This window comes from Asparagus officinalis, chromosome 3 (genome assembly GCF_001876935.1).
Source record: "Asparagus officinalis chromosome 3, Aspof.V1, whole genome shotgun sequence".
Classification (NCBI taxonomy): domain Eukaryota; kingdom Viridiplantae; phylum Streptophyta; class Magnoliopsida; order Asparagales; family Asparagaceae; genus Asparagus; species Asparagus officinalis.
This window is the reverse complement of record NC_033796.1, coordinates 1,018,789-1,040,181: the sequence shown is the minus strand read 5'-3', so window position 1 is coordinate 1,040,181 and position 21,393 is coordinate 1,018,789. Positions and strand designations below refer to the sequence as shown.

The following is a 21,393-nucleotide window of genomic DNA, read 5'->3' as shown; positions in this document are numbered from 1 at the left end:
CCTGACCCCGTTTAAGCCTGCTTCCAGCAGAGGTCGAAAGGAGTTCAAAGTTCCTTGGCCATTCATCAATGACTCAACTACAGTCTTCGCAAGACTGTTTAGATACACCAAGGAGATTTGAAGGAATTTAGGTGCATTAGCGAGACTGACAATTGCACCCGAAGATACCCCTTCAGCAGCTGAGATTGAGATATTAAGATGATGACTAGCAGGCGATCCAGGTGCCGAAGCTGCAGAGGCGATTGAAATGTTCAATTGCGAAGGACTTGAGGTCAAAGCCATCAATGCTTTCGCTTGAGAAGAGCTTGGCCCAGCCTCCGTTGGGGTGAGTGAGATCTTCATCACCGCTTTTGGTGAAGCAGCTACCGTTGGGGTGAGCGAGATCTTCATCACCGCTTTTGGTGAAGTAGCTACTACAGAAGAGTCAGGCAGGGGTTGCTCTTGCATAGGGGCTGACACCTGCACGAGCTGTTGTTCCGGAGGAGGAGTAGCGGCAGTAGTTTCAGGCAACGCTACAGGCGGAACAGTCGCCGTAGGAGAACCAGGTAAATGTTGCTCTTCTAAAGGAGCCAACACTTGCGCAGGTTCTTGCTCTAAAGGAGCAGCGGAAGTAGTCCCGAGAGTGGGTGAACCTGCACGAAAAAACGGTCGGAACGCAGAAAAAGCATGTGGGTGGTGACGTCTTCGATGGAATCATGCTCATCGTCATCTTCACCTTCACCTGACATGTTGCCAGCATCGGCGTCCTCATCACCTCTATCTTCATCAGCTGCATCACCAGTTGGGGAGTCGTCATAATCAACTCGCTCATCATCATCCTGAGCAGCTGAGGGCTCAAGACTTGCACCATCAGTGGGTCTTCTCATAAGTCCAGTCGTAGGACTAGGAACCATATCATCAGGTCGTGACATTAAGACTGAAGGAGAAGGGGATGGATTCTCTTCAAGACCCCCTGGTTCTAAGGCAGGAGACCTGGGAAGGTCCATCACTGGTGCAGATTCTGCGTCCGCCTTATGGAATCATGCTCACTGTCATCCTCACCACCACCTGACATGTTGCCAGCGTCGGCGTCCTCATCACCTCTATCTTCATCAGCTGCATCACCAGTTGGGGAGTCGTCATAATCAACTCGCTCCTCATCATCCTGAGAAGCTGAGGGCTCAAGACTTGCGCCATCAGTTGGTCTTCTCATAAGTCCCGTCGTAGGACTAGGAACCATATCATCAGCTCGTGACATTAAGGCTGAAGGAGAAGGAGGCGGATTATCTTCAAGACCCCCTGGTTCCAATGCAGGAGACCTAGGAAGATCCATCACTGGTGCAGATTCTGCGTCTGCCTCCAATAATTCATCCTCTTGGTCCTCAGGAGGATGGTAAGAAGAGGCTTCGCCCGATAAAGCTGGGTCGTGAGAACGAAGGCCAGCTCTATGTGGCAGGCCCGCCACGGACGATTCCTGTTGATCTTCATTTATAACTTAGATTTTGGCTGGTTTTTGGGAGGAGAATCCACCAGAAGTTTCCGACGAATCTGTTTATCATATTGGTCGGCTTCATCAGCAGAAAGTTTTCTTTTCCCAGCTGCTCTTGTCATAGGAGGATCAGCCGCTCGTTGTTCTTCCACTGGAACGGGCTCAGCTCCTTGTTCCTCTTCCTGTTCGGCAGGCTGACTCTCGATGGATAGAAACTCATCGATCCCCCTCAAGCGAGACGTCTTGGACCCCTTTCATAAATTATACATATGCTTAATGTCCTTCAGGCAAGATGTATTCAAGTTGAAGTTGGGAGTCTGAGAAGCGGCATGATACCAATTACAGAAGCTTATGGAGGTGTAGGAGTTGGCAGTTTTATAGGGAAGCTTGAAGACGGCCTTGGTACAACCTGCTACAGAATAATACCAGGCCCTGGCTCCTTCATATAAGTTGGCTATAACTGAGAGTTGAGGACGAGGGTTCCCGACATACAACTGATCATACCCAAATTGGCGAGCGAACCTGTAGGGTTGGTAAGGCTCGACGAAACAGTTGGCGCCTTGTCGAAAGATCAGGTAGCCTGGCCTGATGGATAAAAGCCAATGGAAAACCCCCCCGCTCAGCTGAGTGAATCCATTAGGACCTGCCGTATCCTGATATTCTGCTCCATAGACACCGCCCTCGAAATCAGGGAAACAGCGGTAGATATGGAAGTTAGTGTCCCGTGCTAAGATTTGGCGGATCCTAACCATGTACCCCCCTTCCCATTTCGCAGACTCTAGTCGCTGCACAAATGGGATGAATGAATCTCCCGGGGGAGAGGCTGCACTCATCAGAGGAGGACAGTGGAGCACGTACCAAGCCATCAAGTATGTATATGGCATCGGCACCCGGGGATTGGGAGTTTTGAAGGTCTTGTGGCCCTCGGACTCCACCTCTGTAACATCAACAAAGTCAGAAGCCAACTCCCGTAATCCATATTGCAGACAACCCACCATGGCGCTGAGTAGGCTCACAGGTCTCCCGTGCGCCAAGAGAACAGCCAGGTAGACCACCTCAATAGCAAGGGCATCAATCGGCCTGGTAGGAACGACGCAACGCTTGAGCCACAGCATCAAGAATCCAGCCAGCAACGTCGCGTCGGAAATTGGAATCAGAGCTTGATAATGAAAGCTCTCAAACTCTGTGTGAGCCGGGAAAACATCTTCCTTGGCCTCGTTAGTGTAATGGGAGGTAGCGTCGTCAATACGAGCCTGAACCTCCTCCAAAGTACTGGCAGGCAAGCGGGTCACTGAAGCTCCCTTAGTGGTCAAGTTATGGAATAAATATTCCGCCCAAGACACTTGCTTAATACCGCCTCCACGGACCCCCGTCAGCTGCATGCAAATGTGGAAGTGACACATGACTTCCCAGAGAGTGGCATAAATTTCCGGACTGGTCTTCTTTAAAATCTGGAGTTCCGCCGAGCCCGGAACGAACTCTTCATACGGCAAATCCCCGAGAATAAGACCCGAGACTTCGTGCATCTCGTGAAGGGCGAAGCCTAGCTCCCCCACAGGGGTGAAGAAAGTGCAACTATCAGGATTATACTTCTCCAGTATGGAGAAGAAATGAAAGTGGCTCTGGATAATCCCAAACTCAGTAGCCCGCACAGGAACTAGCAATCCAGCTTGGGCAAGAGGAGTTTCCAATTCTTTCAGAACAAACTTGGTCATCTGGGCCCACCATCCAGCCGCTGGAGAATGAACCCAGCCAGGAGTTCTAAATCCTTGCGCAGGGAACTCTCCCTTCTTTTCCAGGAATCTCTTAACGAAGGTCTTTGCCGGACTGGGTGCTTCGCCAAGGGGATACTCCTTAGCAAATAAACTCGGCCGTAAAGCTGTCACCTCTTAACGAAGGTCTTTGCCGGACTGGGTACTTCGCCAAGGGGATACTCCTTAGCAAATAAACTCGGCCGTAAAGCTATCACCTGCCGATTATAACCAACGGTACGGACCCCATGGAAAGTCAGAGTTCCGAGGGCAACCCCATCTTGATCCTTAACCAGAGGCCAATCCATACACCTCGGGACAGAAGCGCACTGGAAATAAGATATGGGGAATATCCTCTCTATATTGGGCAAGAAAAGGTTGCGGTCCTCAACCTTCCGCAGCCACTTACAGTCCCCATCATACGCAGTGCTTGCGTCAAAGTCAACAAAGTCCCCGAAGAGGTATCCAGGTTTGACTATTGGCCTAAAGTCAACAAAGTCCCCGAAGAGGTATCCAGGTTTGACTATTGGCCTACGGTTTGGGCTTTCAAGTCGAGCGTCCGAAACCAATGTCCTAAGAGTGTCATGAGAAGCTTGGGTGATCAGTTCCACGCGACTCTTCTCCCTCATTCGGAAAACTGGGAGTTCTAATCGCGAGCTGAAGGTTATGTTCATGTCTGCACCGCCTTCATGTCCAAAATGGTGGCGAAAAAGAAGAGGCTCGCTAGTATGACGTACTGCAAAAAAGAGGAAAAGAGTTAGACAACTCAAAATCCAAGCTCAGACGCGAAGGTCGAACCCCGCGTCAAATAAGCTCAGACGCGAAGGTCGAACCCCGCGTCAAACAAGCTCAGACGCGAAGGTCGAACCCCGCGTCAGAAGGTTCAGACGCGTAGGTTGACCCTCGCGTCTAAAATCTCAGACGCGCAGGTCGACCCCCGCATCAAGAAAGATGAAACGACGGAGTCCAGCCCCGCGTTATTGAAACGAGTTTCCTCGTTGATCTCAAGATCAGAACTTGCCGAAGCAAGTTTAATGGCCATGGAGGTCATACTCACCGCCAATCAAAGGGAGTTGGGGCGGCATATCCGCCTGAGCAGCAGCGCCGCCGGCCGGCGCTGACGAGGCAGACCCTCGAGCGGCAGCAGCATCAGACTTGGGAGCGACGGGCTTCTTGGGTGCCATTGAATCTCGTCGGAGGAGATGAGCAGTGTTCGCCGGAGATGAGAACGAAATTTTTTCGTTAAAATTTCAAGAAGAGTCGAATGACTCTTGATCTGACCCCTAGCGGTCTATTTATAGACAGCTATGAGCTGTCAAATCGTAACGTACGGGATTCGAGGCCATCAGCCCGCCCAAACTCGACCCTCGCGTTCGAGTTGGTTCAGCTTCCAAACGCGATGCTCATCTACGCGTTCAAATTTCCCAACGCTGAGCTCACCCACGCGTTCCAATCCTCAAGTACAGAAAAGATCTCTGTATTGGGACCATTATGACAGCAATTTCTTGGCTATCAAAGCGACCAAAGCCAGGAAGAAACAAACGACTCCACTGGGGAGTCTATTGGAGGGGTACAGATAGATTACAATCGACAACGTCGAAATCATCTGGCTCGATCAGACGGAAGAAGCAATCAATCCACTAAATTTTAAGATCCAAAGTATTCCGAAAATTCGTCCCAGTCAACCGCGAACTTTCGAAAACTTTGGAGGGGGTTCTGTAGGCTGTCTAAAAATCACAATAGATAGCTTACTCAAACAAGCTCCGACAATGGAAGTCACAATCAGACGACTTTCTAAATCACTGCATCTGTAACTCCACAATCGCCATAAACACGACTTCATTTCTGAGATGATTGATCTTGATGGTTGCGATAACAACATGACTAATATTTTAGCAACCATTTGAGATGCTGATGAGCAGCGGGATGATTTCAGAAATAAAAGGTTGGACTTAGTTGGCGAGTTGCTTGGTAGAGAGCTGTGGGCAAATATCCGTCTTTGAGACACTATGGATGTTGATTCCCGTCTAGCTCCTACAACGAAAGCTACAATCAAATAGCTTTCGGGTCGGGGATCGAAAGCGGCAAATAGAGGACTTTTCACATAGATCGAGAAGGGTTACAATTCAACGACACTTCCAACAACTGATGAAAACTCTATTCAGCAGTCTTCACAATCTACAGTGAAAGTTACAATCTGACGGCTTTCACACCCCACAACAGCTAAAGCCAGGATTACTGAACAACGGTCCTTGCAACGCTCTACAGAGGAAGTTACAAGTCAACTAACTCCTTCTGGAACGCGGATGTCATCCCCGCGTCACAACTTTGGAAATGAAGGCGACCCCCGCGTCGCCAAGCCACAATCTCAACCAACAGCGACCCTCGTGTCATCAAGGCACAAACCAAACGTGAGCGACCCTCGCGTTCAATGGTGTTCAGCTAACACCCAACCTCGCGTCTCAATTCAAAGACACGAAGTCGGGTTCTGAACGCCAGATGGGCGTTTGACTCGTTCAAACACGAGTCGAACGGTTTCAGAACTGTTTCCCCACGATCTGAGGAAATCACGCCCACTTAGGAGCGGATTTAGAGGTTAGTTACAACCTCTTATCCCCCTATAAAAACTCAACAGACTCAACTGAGTTAAGGGGCTGGCTCTTTGAAAACTAAAGGGGGAGTGGTTGGATTTTTGACATCTGAACCGCACAGGTTGGATTCTCAGGATCTCAACCACTCAGGCTTGGAGATTCAGCAGCAACGAAATCCTTAGAGATAGGATTTTTGAATCAAACTCAGAAGATCAAATCTGAGAGGATTCTTCGACAACAGAAAAACAGCTTGATCATTAACCGAATTTTCGGTTCCAACAACTCTATTCACAGAGTTCAAACTCGTTCAGAGTTCAAACTCGTTCAGAGTTCTTAAACTCATTCAGAGTTATTTTTTTCCACGAAAGTTCATCGTTCCCACGAGATAAAGACGGTCGGATCGTCAACGGAGAGCAAGTTCGACGCAATCAATCGAAGGAAGCACTCCATCGCTGCCAAGAAGAACCCAGTTTTAAACAAAGGGGAAAACCAAATTCGTTTTCCTCTCTTTTGTAATCAAGTTGTAACCGAGATCAAAGGAATCAAAGTCACATTTTCTTTATTCTCTTCTTTGCAATTTTCTCTACATACAGGGTGTAATGGAGGGGAAGGGAAGGAAGGGGAATTTTTCCCCTTCATTCCCCTTCCTCCCCTTCCCTAAGGGCATGTTTGGATTTGTAGGGGGTGAGGGGAAGTTAAGGGAAACTAAGAGAAGGGAAGGGAAGGGAAAGGAGTTCCCTTTTCCTTGGTTACACCCCAATTTGAGGGGTAATAAATTTTATACTATTAGGAGGTGAACCAATGAGAACTAGGGTGAATTAACTTCACCTCCTAAGTGTTCCCAAACAAGGTGAATGGAAGTGAATGGTTCCCCTAACTTCCCTTCACCCTCATCCCCCTCAATCCAAACAAGCCCTAAGTAAACTCCCAAACACACCATTAATCCAGACTACAGGAACGTTCATCTACCTCAATTGTTGACTAACAAATCCCATTTAGCACATCAACATGTAGTAGTTTGTTTTTGAGGATGACATTTGCCCAAATTGACCCCTTCCACTGTTGCTCACTCACCACCACTCAAATTTGCTTGGTGCTAAACTGCAAACTGTTTAAAGATTCACACCCTTTAAACTCTCGAGCTTTTAAAAGAAAGAGAAACCAATGAATTAAAGAACTTGACAACACGTTAGGTAAATGATGTAGCCCCCAACTTCCTCTGTCGAGGGTACAAAAACAGGTAACAAGGGCGATCATGGCCCAAAGAGTAACGGCCTTAATAGTAAAATTCAATCATTTATTTATGTGCTATGTATAAGGTTGTATCTTTATATACGACTCCATGAGATTTTTGGGCAGACAATAAGTACAGCTCATTCAATAATTCACGAGCAATAAAACGAATTGCCAAACTATGCAGAATATCAAGATAAAATCAAATCCCTTCAAAAGGTAATAATTTGCTGCAAAGATTGAGAAGCGCCGGATGAACTACAAACGTCAACCACCTCGGCGTTTCTAATTTGTAAATTGTTTCAAGCAAACCAGTAACACGATCTAAGGAAAACAGAGAGTCGTGCACACTTATATGATAATAAACAGGGCAGACTTGGGGAAATTGGAACATGAAATCAGCAAACAATTTTGACAAACACCATCTTTTGCATCATAATTTGGATTTGGAAGAAATTCCAGCCAGTATCAACAAACTCAAGAGTCTTCCAGTGATTGTATCAGTTCATGTCAATGTCCGACCCAGACTTCATGTTTCATTAAAATGTTCGACAGAGGATCACAGATTTCATTTACCTCTTGCTTGGATGTAGCTGAACTATCGCATGCTTTGACTACTCGAGAGGCTTTGTGGTAGCGTATAACGTCAGCAAGTCTGCCGGTAACAGGCTCTGGGTTCCAAGGTATCCTCGCTCTACAAAAATAACGAGGTAGTAAACTGAAAGGTTAGTTTCAGAAAGGACAGAACACAAATAACGGCCGAAAAATGTTTAATTATCTTGGCTAAGAAAATGCTAGCACCGCGGACTTAATTAGCAACACCAAGATCAACAAGATTATATAACCGGTACAGAAGAAACATGAGATTGATCAATGGAACTTTAACGATAATTAATTTTGTACAAGCAAAATATCACACCCACTCCGTAATTATCAGAAGCAACCTTTTTAACTCATAGAATCATATGCTACACAACAACAAAAAGCTTCTATCAATAAAAAATTTGGGGCAGGCTACATGAATCATAGTCTTCCATTCAGTTCTGCTGCCTACGAGTTGTCTCCTCCCTTAAATTATTATCTCCAACAAAGAACTCTTAGGCCTATCTCTAAACTCCTCGCCCCATTACACTCAAAATCATAATATTAGAATTTTTGGCTTTACGTACACATAATGACATTTATTTATTTTTTTAGTATGCATGACAGATTGCTCTAGAAGCTCTTAACAATTAAAGAGTTGCTGTTTACAAAGCTAGTAGTCGAAACGCCTGGTCTCTCTTCCTAAAGGTATAGAGGCTGCCTCACTCTCACTTTATCACACGGATGAGAGCCACAGCATCAATATCCAATAGGGCTTACATTCGGCATGAGATTGTTTATTAGTTCGGATGGTCAAGGTACATTTTGGTTCACATGAGTGCCGTAGGGAAGAAAAGGCAAATTAAATCTCACGCTAGCATGTCAATGGCATCAAATATACTACACAATGCTTGACAATTTTGATACAGATGTCAGGAGAAAATGTGAAACTATGCTGGTGCGTATGAGACTTATAGCACACAAATTTTAGAATAATAATTCTTATACTGGAGAGATGGTTCAGGAAAAAACAAAAAAAGACAAAAATGTGAATAAGATGCTATGTATACAATATACAATCAAGTTAAAATCCTATTTGAGTCAACAAAAGCTTGCAAAGATTCTCACGTATACCGAACCAACTTTCATTTTGTGCAAGTAAAATTATTCAGAAGACAAGCATCTGTAGAACTGACATCATTTCGTAAGCAAAACACAAAACTGAAAACAATTTTTAAGCAAATAATCTTCGTTCCGGTATATTATTTATAATGTCAACAGTTTATCTGCAAAGGGCTGAGAGTAATAACACATAAAACTATCTACAATCTATAATAATGTTAAATACGCATAGCAAACGCAGTTCAAATAAGTTGGGACCGAAGAATCTCACCGAGGCTTGATACTGAGGAAATCCTTCCTCCTCCATTCGCTGGAATCATACATATTCACACAGAGCGGAAAACATGCTGACATTCCTCAAACAAAAATAGAAAAGCTCGTGTATTGACTACCGGAACCCCTCGAAGACTTCTCTGCCACCAAGTTCATATTGCCATCATGTCCCACCGCAAAAACCCAGTCAGATCCTTCTGCCCTACCGACCTCCAAAGACACAATCCGACTCTACTTGGAAAAGACGGATAAACTCTCAAGTACTAAAGGGCATCCCAATTTCTGACCACTCTCAAATATATCCAAATCACTGGAAAATAACACAAGCTCGAGAACGGAAAAAATATAAGACAGATGTGACCTCCATGGCAGCCCCACAGACAATCGGCCCCCAAGTGAAACATACCTGCATTGTCTCCACATACATCTTATATGTCACGCCTATATGGTTTCAGCATTCTTGAGCGTAGACTTCTCGAGAACAAATGCAGTAATTACATTGTCCAAGAAGAGCATGTAGTGATAGATCTCATATCCACAAATAGAAAATTAGGGTTAGGTAACGATTTCTATTAGCCTCCGAATTGTTTATTCGATCCTCCATCAACCTTGTGCTAGGCTGTGTATGAACTTAAGAGCACATCCAGCAGCGGTCTGACAGATAATCTGATAAATTTCTTGTCATCGTTGAGCTGCTCACTGACAGTGAAGATGGTGTCACCGAGCTTAGATCTTGAGTTGAGGAGGAAGGAGGGGAAAGGTTGAGCAAGGTGGATAGGAAGCACGAGGGAATCAACCAACAAATGAATAATGCTTTATGTACACACTACAGAATACAAGAAAACAACTCGCAAACATTGCCTTCATCAAATGATCATCTCTATACTCTAGCAACATCAATTCTAACCTTTATAAACAGAAAAATAAATATTGATAACAGGTTAATATATAGAATGCGACCTTAGTCAATCTTTTTTATTGGTCGCGCCTCCAATCCCCCTTCTTTCCTCTTTTCAAGTGAATAGGGCATGTACGTTCCAAGAATTTTATCCCATGTCACAAAGAAAGGTTGTGAGAAGTTGTACTTGTTTCCATAGAGCTGATGGTGAATATCATGGTAAGCACAGTTGTTACTGAAGAACACATGGAAGAGGTTGCCTGGAAGCCACAATCCACAATGATCATCAACCGTCTTGACTGTCGCAAAAGAAAAGAAGAAGATTGAGGTCCGAGGGGTCATTCCGGAGATAAGGAAGGACAAAACCCCACCGACAGTGTCCAGGAGTAGCCCCTCAAGGGGGTGATTGTATAGAGCACCATAGGCAAAGGGGACAACAAGGCTATGGTGCTTGGAGTGGATGTGTTTGTACAAGAACTTGTTAATGTGCATATACCGATGCACGAAATACTGCCATGTGTCCATCACTACCATAGCGATTGCAAACTGAATTAATATCAAAATAATAGAAGGTTGCCGCGAAACTGTCATTGAGTCATCACCGATGAACTGCATAATAGAAAAACCCAACATTAACAACTTACAATACATGATACTATGATATCTATTTTATTCATTAAAACACGTGTTATATCGCATATCATATAGAAGAATACATAGTGCAGATACGACATTGACGTAGAAAAGTGAAAGGTTAATACTAAGCTATCTGCGACACTTCTCCTAACAAGCCTGAACAAGCCTGAACAAGCCTGAACAAGCCTGAACATGACACATGTTTATGTTTGTCTTTGACGCTTTCGATTTATCTTCCGACGCTTACAAATCTGCAAATTAGTTTACCATGAGGAGATTTATACGCAAGACAGGCTATGGTCTTTTTTTTTTCTTGGGTAAACTGCAGATAACCCCCTCATTTTCATCTCCAGCAACACTCATCACCCCCTCAGCGTCATTTATCCGCGCCCCGATTCATAAGAGACGGGGTTTATCACAATCAAGAAGCGAATTCAGGGGGGGTGGGTAAGTTGTACTAAAGTGGCTGAAGGTTGTAATTAGGTTCCTTTTCGAAATACGAATAGCGGCAGATTCACATACCCATTTCCACGATACTAGTTACAGAACACAACTAAATGAACGTGTATACCGTGAACAGGAGAAGGGAGACGGCGATCTGAAAGGCTTGCTGAATGAGAACTCCTTTAACAACCGTTGCTTTGGTCGCCACGTTCTTGACTTCCTCTTCGCCCTTCGGGTGAAGCCTGTAGTTATGGAGACCGCCGAGAAGCTCATAGAATCCCGAGTAGATCCAGTAGACCGCGATCGGCACGAAAGTGCCCAGCAGCTCATCCGAAACCCTAAATCCCATCTCTAGTTTAACTCGAAGCGGTCAGATTCTGCACACAAAAAAAATATATATGTATAAATTGAAAGGGTAAAAAAGAAAAATATATATGTATATTAGAAAGTAGCAATCCTGAGACCAGATCCAAGCATCGGAGCACGAGATCTGACGAAATCTATACATGAGGAGAGGGGGGAGGATGAACCTTAAGTAAGTGAGGAACGAGGTTGAAGGATCAGTTTCTCTTTCTCTTTATTATTACGGAGATTGAGGGCGGAGGAGGAGTAGGAGGAGGAGGGTTTTTTTTTTTTTTTTTTTTTTCGCAGTTGAGAAACAGCGAAGAGAGGCGAGAGGGCGCTTTGACCTTATTCTCCTGTTCACAGCTCTTTTTATGACCCTTGCTTTCCCCTTTTTTTATTATTATTTTTAATTCTGAATAAAAATGAAGCGAGCACCAGCCCTTTCCATCTGCCCAGTATCTTTCTTTTTCGGGGGTGTACAGCGGGAATGGCGCTATACTGTTTTAAAAAATGAGTTATTCGCGCTTTAGTACCCTCTAAAGTTTCATCAGAACAATTCGGGTATCAAATTGTCAGTTTGAGAACTTTTTAAAGTATTTTAGGTATGAAATAAAACTTGAGGTATCATGGTGAGAGCATAGGTTTTTGAATGTAGCAATGGATAGCTTTTTGAGGAATTGGGATCCTCTCCTAATGCCTAATATTTCCTAATGAGATTTGTGAAGAGTTGGGAGTGGGGCCCACAAGGATGGGTGAGAAAATGAAAGATCATGATGAAAATAAAAGGATAGGATCTCCTTATTAGGAGACATTAGAAGATTTTCATTAGGAGAGGATCTCAGTCTCTTTTTGAGGGGGTTGGGAAGGTTACCATTGTAAGAGCATCTCCAACAATTTTCCCAAAATTTTCTCCAAAATAGGGAAGCAAAAATCATATTCTTCAAAAAAAATTGCTCCAATTACAATAATAAAAATATTCTACATCCCTATTTTGGGATGCTCTTATGCATTGGAACTGCCCCAATGGTTTTTTTTGTAATTACAGATTTTATTTTATATTTATTTTTTTCCCCATCCCGTTTTGAAGAACGTAACGTGTTGTATTTATGACAAAACTCTCCCTAAATATTTGAAGAATGCCCCAAATTTGGAAAGACTCTCCTTTTTTTCTCCTGCATCCCTATTTGAAGTATAGGTACGTTTGATTCGTTTTCAAAAGATGGCAGTACTCTGCCAGGAATCTGAGGATACTAACATGAACATGGCCAGGCAAAACGTCCGCAAATCAAATTCAAGAAATCAAAGACTCAAAACATCAGAGGATCAAAAGTGACAGTTTAGTTACGGGCTACACCATTGTTATATCTTTATACCCACGACAACTCCAGCAGAGAATACCGACACCAGTATTAGAATCCCATGTGATATTTGGACACATAGACCAACTAAGTACACCGGATGTTCATCCATCAGCTCACTGATACAAAAAGTAATTTCGCTGCAAAAGCGCAAACTTACCAGAAGAATCACTTGTTTCCTCTAGTTTTTGCTTTATAATTTATGTCGAGTCAACTAGTAATACATCTATGCTACTGCACGAGAAACAAATAGTACGTCTACAATACAAAAGTCAATGGACAGACGGCGGCACAAATCGGGATAAGGGAACCTGTAGCATATCAGTATAAACAGGCACTTTTGCCTGGACCACAATTTAGGGTCGAAGTGAAGTGAGAGAAGGCAAGAAACTGTGTGAAGCAACCTGCTCTTATGTGCTTAAAACCCAAAGTTACAGAGTGGAAGAAACTCCATCTCACTATCAACATACTTGGTCCATAGATGCTTGTACTGGTTCAAGGCAACATCCAGCCACGGTTTCATGTTTCCATTGAAATGTATAACAGCAGCATTACGGATTTCATCTTGGCTCACACTTGGGTTGTAGCCGAGCCCCATCACATGCCATGATTTCTCAAGAGGCTTTGTAGTTGTGTAGAATGTTGCTAGTCCTGCTGGCAACACAGTACCCGGATTCCAAAGCAACCCGTCCTCATTCTATTGAGATAACAAGCCAATAAATTTTAGACACGAACCTCCCCAAGGGTAAAATGTGATTACAAAAGAAACTAACGATAAACAAAATGTAAAGTAACAAAGTTTCCTACCAAGTGATATGGTCATGGACCTCATAACAATAACACGGACAAGATTATACAAGCAATATAAATGAGATGCATGACATGATTGCAACTGTTTAACGAGTCAATGACTATTAATTTTGTAATGGAAAAAATCACTCACACTCTTTGTTCTAGCAATTGCTTATGCTCTTATGCTGGAAGTCAAATGAGAAAAAAACTCTTGAATATTGTGAAATTATTGATATTATGTACTCTTGTAGTATTCCTATTCCTATGGAGTCCCAAAAAAACACATTCATGGGTCCTCTTGTGAAAAAAGCACGTTCGTCAAAACATTTTACATTCCTTCCAACTAGTGGTATCCCTATACCTATCAGACTTCAACAAAACACATCCACAGGTATTTTTCTGCAAAAAAACCAGTCACAACTTTACAGACTTCAATAAAACAAATGCACGTCTTTTTTATGCAAAAATGTGTTCCTCAAATTAATCATTTTCCTTTTGCATCCCTTCTCCTGATGACATTCATATATTCAATTCAAGCGTATATTTAGGCCATTCCCTGCAAGAATTTCATAGACCATTCCCTGCAAGAACTTGCAAATCTGAAGATTGATGTGCCACCTAAAATCTTATGTAAAGTTAACACCCTCCAAAGCATCCTCCTGGTGAATTTAATGATATAAAAAACAATTCCTCAACTATGGGAGTCTTTTTAAATCTGAAGATTGATGTGTAACCTAAATCTTATGTAAAGTTAACACCCTCCAAAGCATCCTCCTGATGAATTTAATGATATAAAAAACAATTCCTCAACTATGGGATTCTTTTTCTTTTTCTTTTTCTTTTTCTTTTTCTTTTTTTCATTCTAACTATATGTATACTAGAAAGCATCCCGACCGCATGTTATTTTAGTAAGCTCATCAAATTTTCCCCTTTCTCAAGAGATGAATACTTAAGAGGTCTTGCACGCTTCCTGTGAGATGGTCTCAAATCTGTAAATCGCACAACGAAAAGGGTAGAACTCATTGGCCACCATGCTAGCTGATCTTCATCCCCGTCGTTAATAATAATTCTCACATTCTTCAGCAAAACCTCCCAAAACCTCTCCTTCATATTGCCAGCCATCATAAGATAGATTTTTTTAAGGCTAAAGATCATACAAAATGTGGTTTAATTGAAAAAGAAAGAAGAGGTTATGATTTATTTATAGATGGAAAATAGGGTCATTTCAAAATAGTCCCTTATATTTAATATTTTGGAATTAGCCCATCAAATCTTTAAAATTGATGTTTGGTCTCTCAATTCTTTTTTCGCAATTTCAAGGGACTAATTTCTAACAATTTATAAGAATTGGGAAACCTAACAGCAAATCTAATGATTGATTGGAGGAGCTACTTCATAATATTAAAGATTTAACTAACATTGAAATAATCTTATTTCCCATCAATAAATAATTCCTAAGTTTCCTTCCCATTTATGATCAAATCACATCACATTAATCTTGTGCCCTAAACAAATCCTATCAAGATAACTGGCAACGTGAAAGCGTGCTTTTGGGATTTTTTTTGCCGGAGAATGTAAGGATCCTTATCAACAACAGGGTGTAGATCAGGTAATATTGAACATTGTTTTAAATATCCCCGACATAGCCCGATATATCCCCCGATATATCCTTTTACAGGGCTTGCCGCAACCGATATGGTCTCTAAATATCCTTTACTGCTTTTTGGCTATTTTGGGCGATATATCCCCCGATATGGCCAATATATCAGCCGGTATGTGGACCGATACATCTTTTTATATGGCTTGTCACCAAACACTATACTGTGTTTGATAATGTTTGGGCAAGATATCATGATTTCCTCATTATATCAAATGACATTTTACCCTAAAAAAATTAGACCAAATGTTGCAAAGTTGATTTGTACTTTTGTTTATTTTACAAGATTGATTAGTGATACTAAACATATATTATTCATATTTTATATGCTTAGATTTCATTACATATGTCGAGATTACATTTTAGTGCATTATACTATATATGCAAACATCAATTATGGCATTCCAATATTTACCACATATCCCCGATATTTCTCAGATTTTCGCAATCCGATATGAATTTTGGCCATCAGATATTTCCCCGATATCCGATATTTAAAACATTGATATTGAGAGCCGATGGATTCTAGTATACATATATTTGGAAAGGAAAAAAATGAAGAGGGTAATAAAATAATAATCAATGTATACTAGCATACATTATACTTATAAAGAAAAAGGAGATAATCTCATAGCCAAGGAATTGTGTTTTATATCATTAGAACCATCAGGAAGGAGTTACATTTACGTAGCTTTTAAGCAAGAAGATCAGGCTTTTCAATACAGTAACCTCGCCCCCTAAGGTATAGGGTTCATGTTAGGTGACACATCGATCTTCTAAAGATGTGCAATTTCTTGTTGAAAAAGATGACTTGGAGGACTTCACAATATGCAAGATTCTTCTTCCTGCCAAGAAGTTGACATGTCTGATAGCCGGACATGACACAACACATGTTCAACTGGACCCAACACTAAAAAATGGTAAAGCCTTTCACAGAATGCCCCGGTTTTCTTATGCTAATAACAAATATTTATACGGCTATTGAGTTAAGCATAACATATTCCAATAAACACACCATTAGTCATGTTCTCATGTTTGAATTCTGGGCAGTCATTGCCACCAATCACATGTATCTGTTACACACTCATGTTCATGTCTTTGGACCATAGGGAGGAAGGCTTGATGTCATATAAGAGGAATCATCAGTGCATAATCTACTCCATATTTCTTATTGTCAGTGTGAGGATGCGCTCATATTTGTTTTCCTGTTTTTCCCAGGAAAACATACTTTCTCCATGCAATGAAGTTGCATAGGTTTAGGTGGCAAAGTAGATGGAGAAGCCAATGAAATATGAAGTTAATAAGAAGTTGGGAAGCATTATGGCACATAGCAGATTTCAAAGAAGGATATTTATTATATGGAAAGAAAAGATAAAGAGGATAACTCATTGGCAAAGTGCTTTGGAATATGGAACCAATGAACAGCTATTTTATGAGGAGATCAAGAGAAGTCAAGACTGATTAACTTGCACAAGGCAAAGAGCATCGGCCTGCACCACCATAGAGTTGGATGAACCATGGAAACATACACAATACCCAAATTGGTTCCATCTGTGGTTATAGGGTGGTTTGAACTGCATATAGTGAACAGCACAGGTGAAACAAACTTCAGAGCATGCTGCCATAGCTTGTTAATACAGTAGCACTAGCACCACTAGAGAACAGAAAGAATCACCAATAACATATCAGTTGCCGAATCACGCAGAGAAGGATGTGATGACATGTTTTTAACGGTGGATGCCAATGCCAAGCTGATGCCACATTTCTACCAAAAGGCCTAAATTTGTTGAACATGTGCCTGAAGTGCTTTTGTTGGTTAAAAATGGCAAATCACTCCCAGCACCATAAAATTCAAACTGAGAATAGGGGTTTAAACTTGTGATGATCTTGTGGACTATTTCAAACAATATGTTTACTTGTTTGTCACGGAATTGACCAATGTGGTAGACACGAGCAAAACAGAGCGAGAATGGCAAATTACATCATCCACTGCTAGACAAATAAACATGCTTCACCTATTTTTCTGTCGCATGTACAGATGCATGAGCCCATGAGAGATGGTTGAAAAAAGGTGTCAATGTCCACATAGTACGAAGCATGCCAGAATTACAAGCTATAGAAAGAGTCATAATTGAATCACCAATGCACTGCCAAGATCCTCCCACACATTAACGGTATTCCCATACAATTCTATTTGACGTCGTGAAACAGTTGATATAGCAGGCGCGTTAGTTTAACATGATGCATATACATAATTGGTGTTTACAAAGTCAGCAATCAATTTTTTATCTAGTATTTTACTTATAATGCTCTGAATAGGTTCTGTCCCTCACCAGTATAAACATACTTCACCTATTTTTATGTGGAAGGTAGAAATGCATGAGACCATGAGAGATGGTTGCAAAAAGGTGTGAATGTCCACGGAGTACGAAGCATGCCAGGATTACAAGCTATATAAAGAGTCATAATTGAATCACCAATGCGTTGCCAAGATCCTCCCACACATTAATCGTATTCCTATACAATTCTATTTGACGTCGTGAAACAGTTGATATAGCAGGCGCGCTAGTTTAACATGATGCGTATACATAATTGGTGTCTATACACTCAGCAATCAATTTTTTATCTAGTATTTTACTTATAATGCTCTGAATAGGTTCTGTCCCTCACCAGTATAAACATACTTCACCTATTTTTATGTGGAAGGTAGAAATGCATGAGACCATGAGAGATGGTTGCAAAAAGGTGTGAATGTCCACGGAGTACGAAGCATGCCAGGATTACAAGCTATATAAAGAGTCATAATTGAATCACCAATGCATTGCCAAGATCCTCCCACGCATTAATTGTATTCCTATACAATTCTATTTGACGTCGTGAAACAGTTGATATAGCAGGCACGCTAGTTTAACATGATGCATATACATAATTGGTGTCTATACACTCAGCAATCAATTTTTTATCTAGTAATTTACTTATAATGCTCTGAATAGGTTCTGTCCCTGGCCAGTATAAACATGCTTCACCTATTTTTATGTAGAAGGTAGAAATGCATGAGACCACGAGAGATGGTTGCAAAAAGGTGTGAATGTCCATGTAGTACAAAGCATGCCAGGATTACAAGCTATAGAAAGAGTCATAATTGAATCACCAATGCACTGCCAAGATCCTCCCACACATTAACGGTATTCCTATACAATTCTATTTGACGTCGTGAAACAATTGATATAGCAGGCGCGTTAGTTTAACATGATGCATATACATAATTGGTGTCTATAGACTCAGCAATCATTTTTTTATCTAGTATTTTACTTATAATGCTCTGAATAGGTTCTGTCCCTGACCAGTATATCCCTAAAGAGCTAAAGGTAAATGTAAAGGCTATAATGCTAAATACTAATAACAAGATGCAGATTAATCAGCTAAAGTCGAAGAATCTCACCAAGTTTTGGAACTGATGGAACTGGTCCGTGCACTGCTCCCTCCTCCACACATCAAGGTCAAACACATTCACCCCGAAACCCCAAGCACAAGCCCTCGGGCTAAACTTCTCCTTCACCGCCTCAGTCGAAAAGTTCAAGTACTTACTGTACCTACGAAATCCCCCAAAGCACATCTCCACCGCCCCATTCACCTTCCCACCGAGATCCGCCCTAAAGAGCCCAGCCAAATCTCTCTGCACCACCACATCATCCTCCAACAAAACAATCCTCCTCAATTTAGGAAACATCTCCGGCAAGTAGAACCTCAAGTACTCAAGCAAATCCAAATCCTTTCTCCCTCCTTCAACCATTCGAATCACCGGCGAGTAAGACGAGTTCAAGAACCCAAACTCCGACACCGACCGGACATCCACACGTGCACCGTGCGCCGGCGGCCTCCTCAGAAACCAAACCCTCATCGCTCATCGCCGCCACATACATCTTGTCCGTCACCACGTGGAACACGTGCTTTCGCGGCTCCTTAGCACTCTTCACCGCCGAATTCACAACCACGGAGACCGCGATCACATTATCGGAGAAAATTGCATAGTGATAAAGATCTGGGTTTATGAGAGCCGGGGAGTTAGGGTTAGGGATCAGCTTCTTGTACTTCTTAGGATTGTTGATCCAATCCCCCATCAGTCTCATATTGAGGCAGTGGATCGATTTAGGGGTGGATCCGGCAGCGATCTGACTGGACAGCGAGCCTAGCTTCTTGGCCTTGTTGAGCTGCTCATTAACGGCGAAGATCGTGTCTCGAAGCTTCTGGATCTTGAGCTGAGTGTCGAAGGACTCCTTAGATTCAGAGATGATCTGGCGAGCGGTCTTGATCTTCTCCTTGGCTTCTTTCTCCAAGAGACGGAGGGAGTCGTCGTCGAGATTGGAGGAGGAGGAGGAAGAGATCTTGGAAGCGAGCTGAGAGAAGGAGGAGGAGAGGTCTTGGAAAATGGAGAGAGATCGAGAGGAGGAGAGCTTGGAGCGGCGAGCGAGGGAGGAGTAGGCGTGGACGAGGGCGAAGGGGTGAGGTCGTGCGGCGGCAGGAAGGAGGTAGGCGGGTGCGGAGGGGATCGGAGGAGCTGAGGGAGAGGAAGCTCCGTCGACGCCGAGCTCCGGCGAAAGAACGAAGACGACGGAGCGTCTCGGCCGTCGTGAGGAGCCGGCTAGGTCAAGGGGGGGGAGGAGGAGGAGGAGGAGGAGGGGGAGGAGGAGATGAGAGGAGAGGATGACGGAGAGAGAGGCGAGGAAAGAGAGGGTGAGATGGCGGAGGCGAAGACGCGGTATTGAAGAAAGGAGAGGGGGCGGGCGGAGGTAGAGCGGCCGCTCAGCGGCCATTGATGACGATGCTGAGAGAAGAGCGACGGTGCGGGGGAAACGAAATTAGGAGCTTAATAAGGAGGAGGAGGAGGAAGATCGGATTTTGTCGGTGATTATTTTATCTCGGAAGGATCGCCGACAAAGTTTGGCATTTGATAACTGTTTGTGATGCGCGCTATCAGTAAAGGAGCTCGACGCGGAGTGGGAGTGGGGACGCGGACTGACGATGAAAGCCTCGTTAAATGAATGCCTGTGGTCATTAATTTATTTATTTATTTATGTTCCCCTAACTTTGGTCAAGACCGTCGGCTATATTTCCCTTTCATATAAGACCTTTGTGCTTTGTGGTGGTGAGTTTGCACTAATAAGATCGAGCTGTTGACGCTGAGTTTGCTACAGGAACCCAAAATATGAGAACAATGATCAGCTCATCGTGCAACAATAGGAGTGGGACACCTCACGCGTCACCCTGTTGGTCTCATATTTTGAATTTTTTTAAGGAATTTTTCTTACGGTAAACATGATGACAACCTATAATAATTTCTTTATATACAATATAAAGAGCAAATCTAAAATTTAAAACTGTATTATGCCATATATTGATTGTAGATTGAGACTTATCTATCAATAACGGTCAAAAAGAAATAAAACTAAAACCCAACAACAACAACAGCAGCAACAACAAAATTTTTGCAAAAAAAAATTTTGCAGCAGAACTTAAATTTCACAGCAAAAAAATTCCCCTCTTTAACCCTTTTTCAACGTGTGATGCTGATTATTATCTCAATGAGAAGTTCTTTGATAAATCTCTTTAGTTAACCCTTTTTATTTGTTCCTCTCCCATTTGTTGTGATGGAGACTAACTTAAATAAATCAGGCTATACTTCCTAACCGTCCCAGTCACCCACAGTTTGTGTGATGGACACCGACCAGGAACTTTGCTTTCCACTCGTTTATATATATTCAGCAGGTGGAAACAAAACAGATCAGTTAGGTGAATCCAAGTTCATTTCGATATAAATATCTGAATGGTGGCAATTTACCTAATAACTCCCTCCAACAAAAAAAAAAAAAACTGCCCAAAATGCCAATGAGAGATTAAGGTAATGTTTGCAACAATATCACCGAGTCATAAAGAACCAAACATGCACATCAAAAGCAACTTCCAGTTCTGAATTTATCTTTTAAATTCCCTGCTTGCAAAGCAAGGGTAGAAAACTCGGTCTACGCGGAAAAATAACTCGTTGCTCTCGGATCAAAATCAATGTGAAGGGGGGGAAAAGTAAAAGTATTCCACTTATTATTAGAGTCCAGTTCTCATCTCTAACAATACAATCAGATATGGGAATTCTGAAACCCGAAAATTCCTATGCTCCTATTCAGAACAACATCAGCGCAGACATAGCCACATAAGAAAAACATACAAACAAGCGAGGGGCTTGTGTGT

At 42.5% G+C, this 21,393-nt stretch overlaps 2 protein-coding genes across 2 annotated transcripts; both read right to left on the bottom strand.

The window, feature by feature from the left end:
- On the bottom strand, window positions 7,235–11,694 carry LOC109832580 (sphinganine C4-monooxygenase 1-like). The gene is made up of 4 exons (XM_020399929.1): window positions 11,529–11,694; window positions 11,126–11,375; window positions 9,019–10,527; window positions 7,235–7,737 (listed from the first exon to the last, which is right to left on the bottom strand). Exons 2-3 carry the CDS (start codon window positions 11,345–11,347, stop codon window positions 9,982–9,984), a joined length of 768 nt encoding a protein of 255 aa, XP_020255518.1. The 5' UTR covers window positions 11,348–11,375; window positions 11,529–11,694; the 3' UTR covers window positions 7,235–7,737; window positions 9,019–9,981.
- Window positions 12,837–19,964, bottom strand: LOC109832452 (probable galacturonosyltransferase 9). Its single transcript, XM_020399807.1, is given in 3 exon segments — window positions 12,837–13,398; window positions 18,593–19,051; window positions 19,053–19,964. Coding segments are annotated over 3 exon segments (1,650 nt in total). The 3' UTR covers window positions 12,837–13,119.

What these genes read in the sequence shown, in the direction of transcription:
- LOC109832580 (XM_020399929.1), bottom strand. Translation starts at nt 11,347, where the DNA reads ATGGGATTTAGGGTTTCGGATGAGCTGCTGGGCACTTTCGTGCCGATC. An exon ending in TCTCCCTTCTCCTGTTCACG is followed by an intron (nt 10,528 to 11,125) that starts GTATACACGTTC and finishes TCTATTATGCAG; the next exon opens with TTCATCGGTGATGACTCAAT.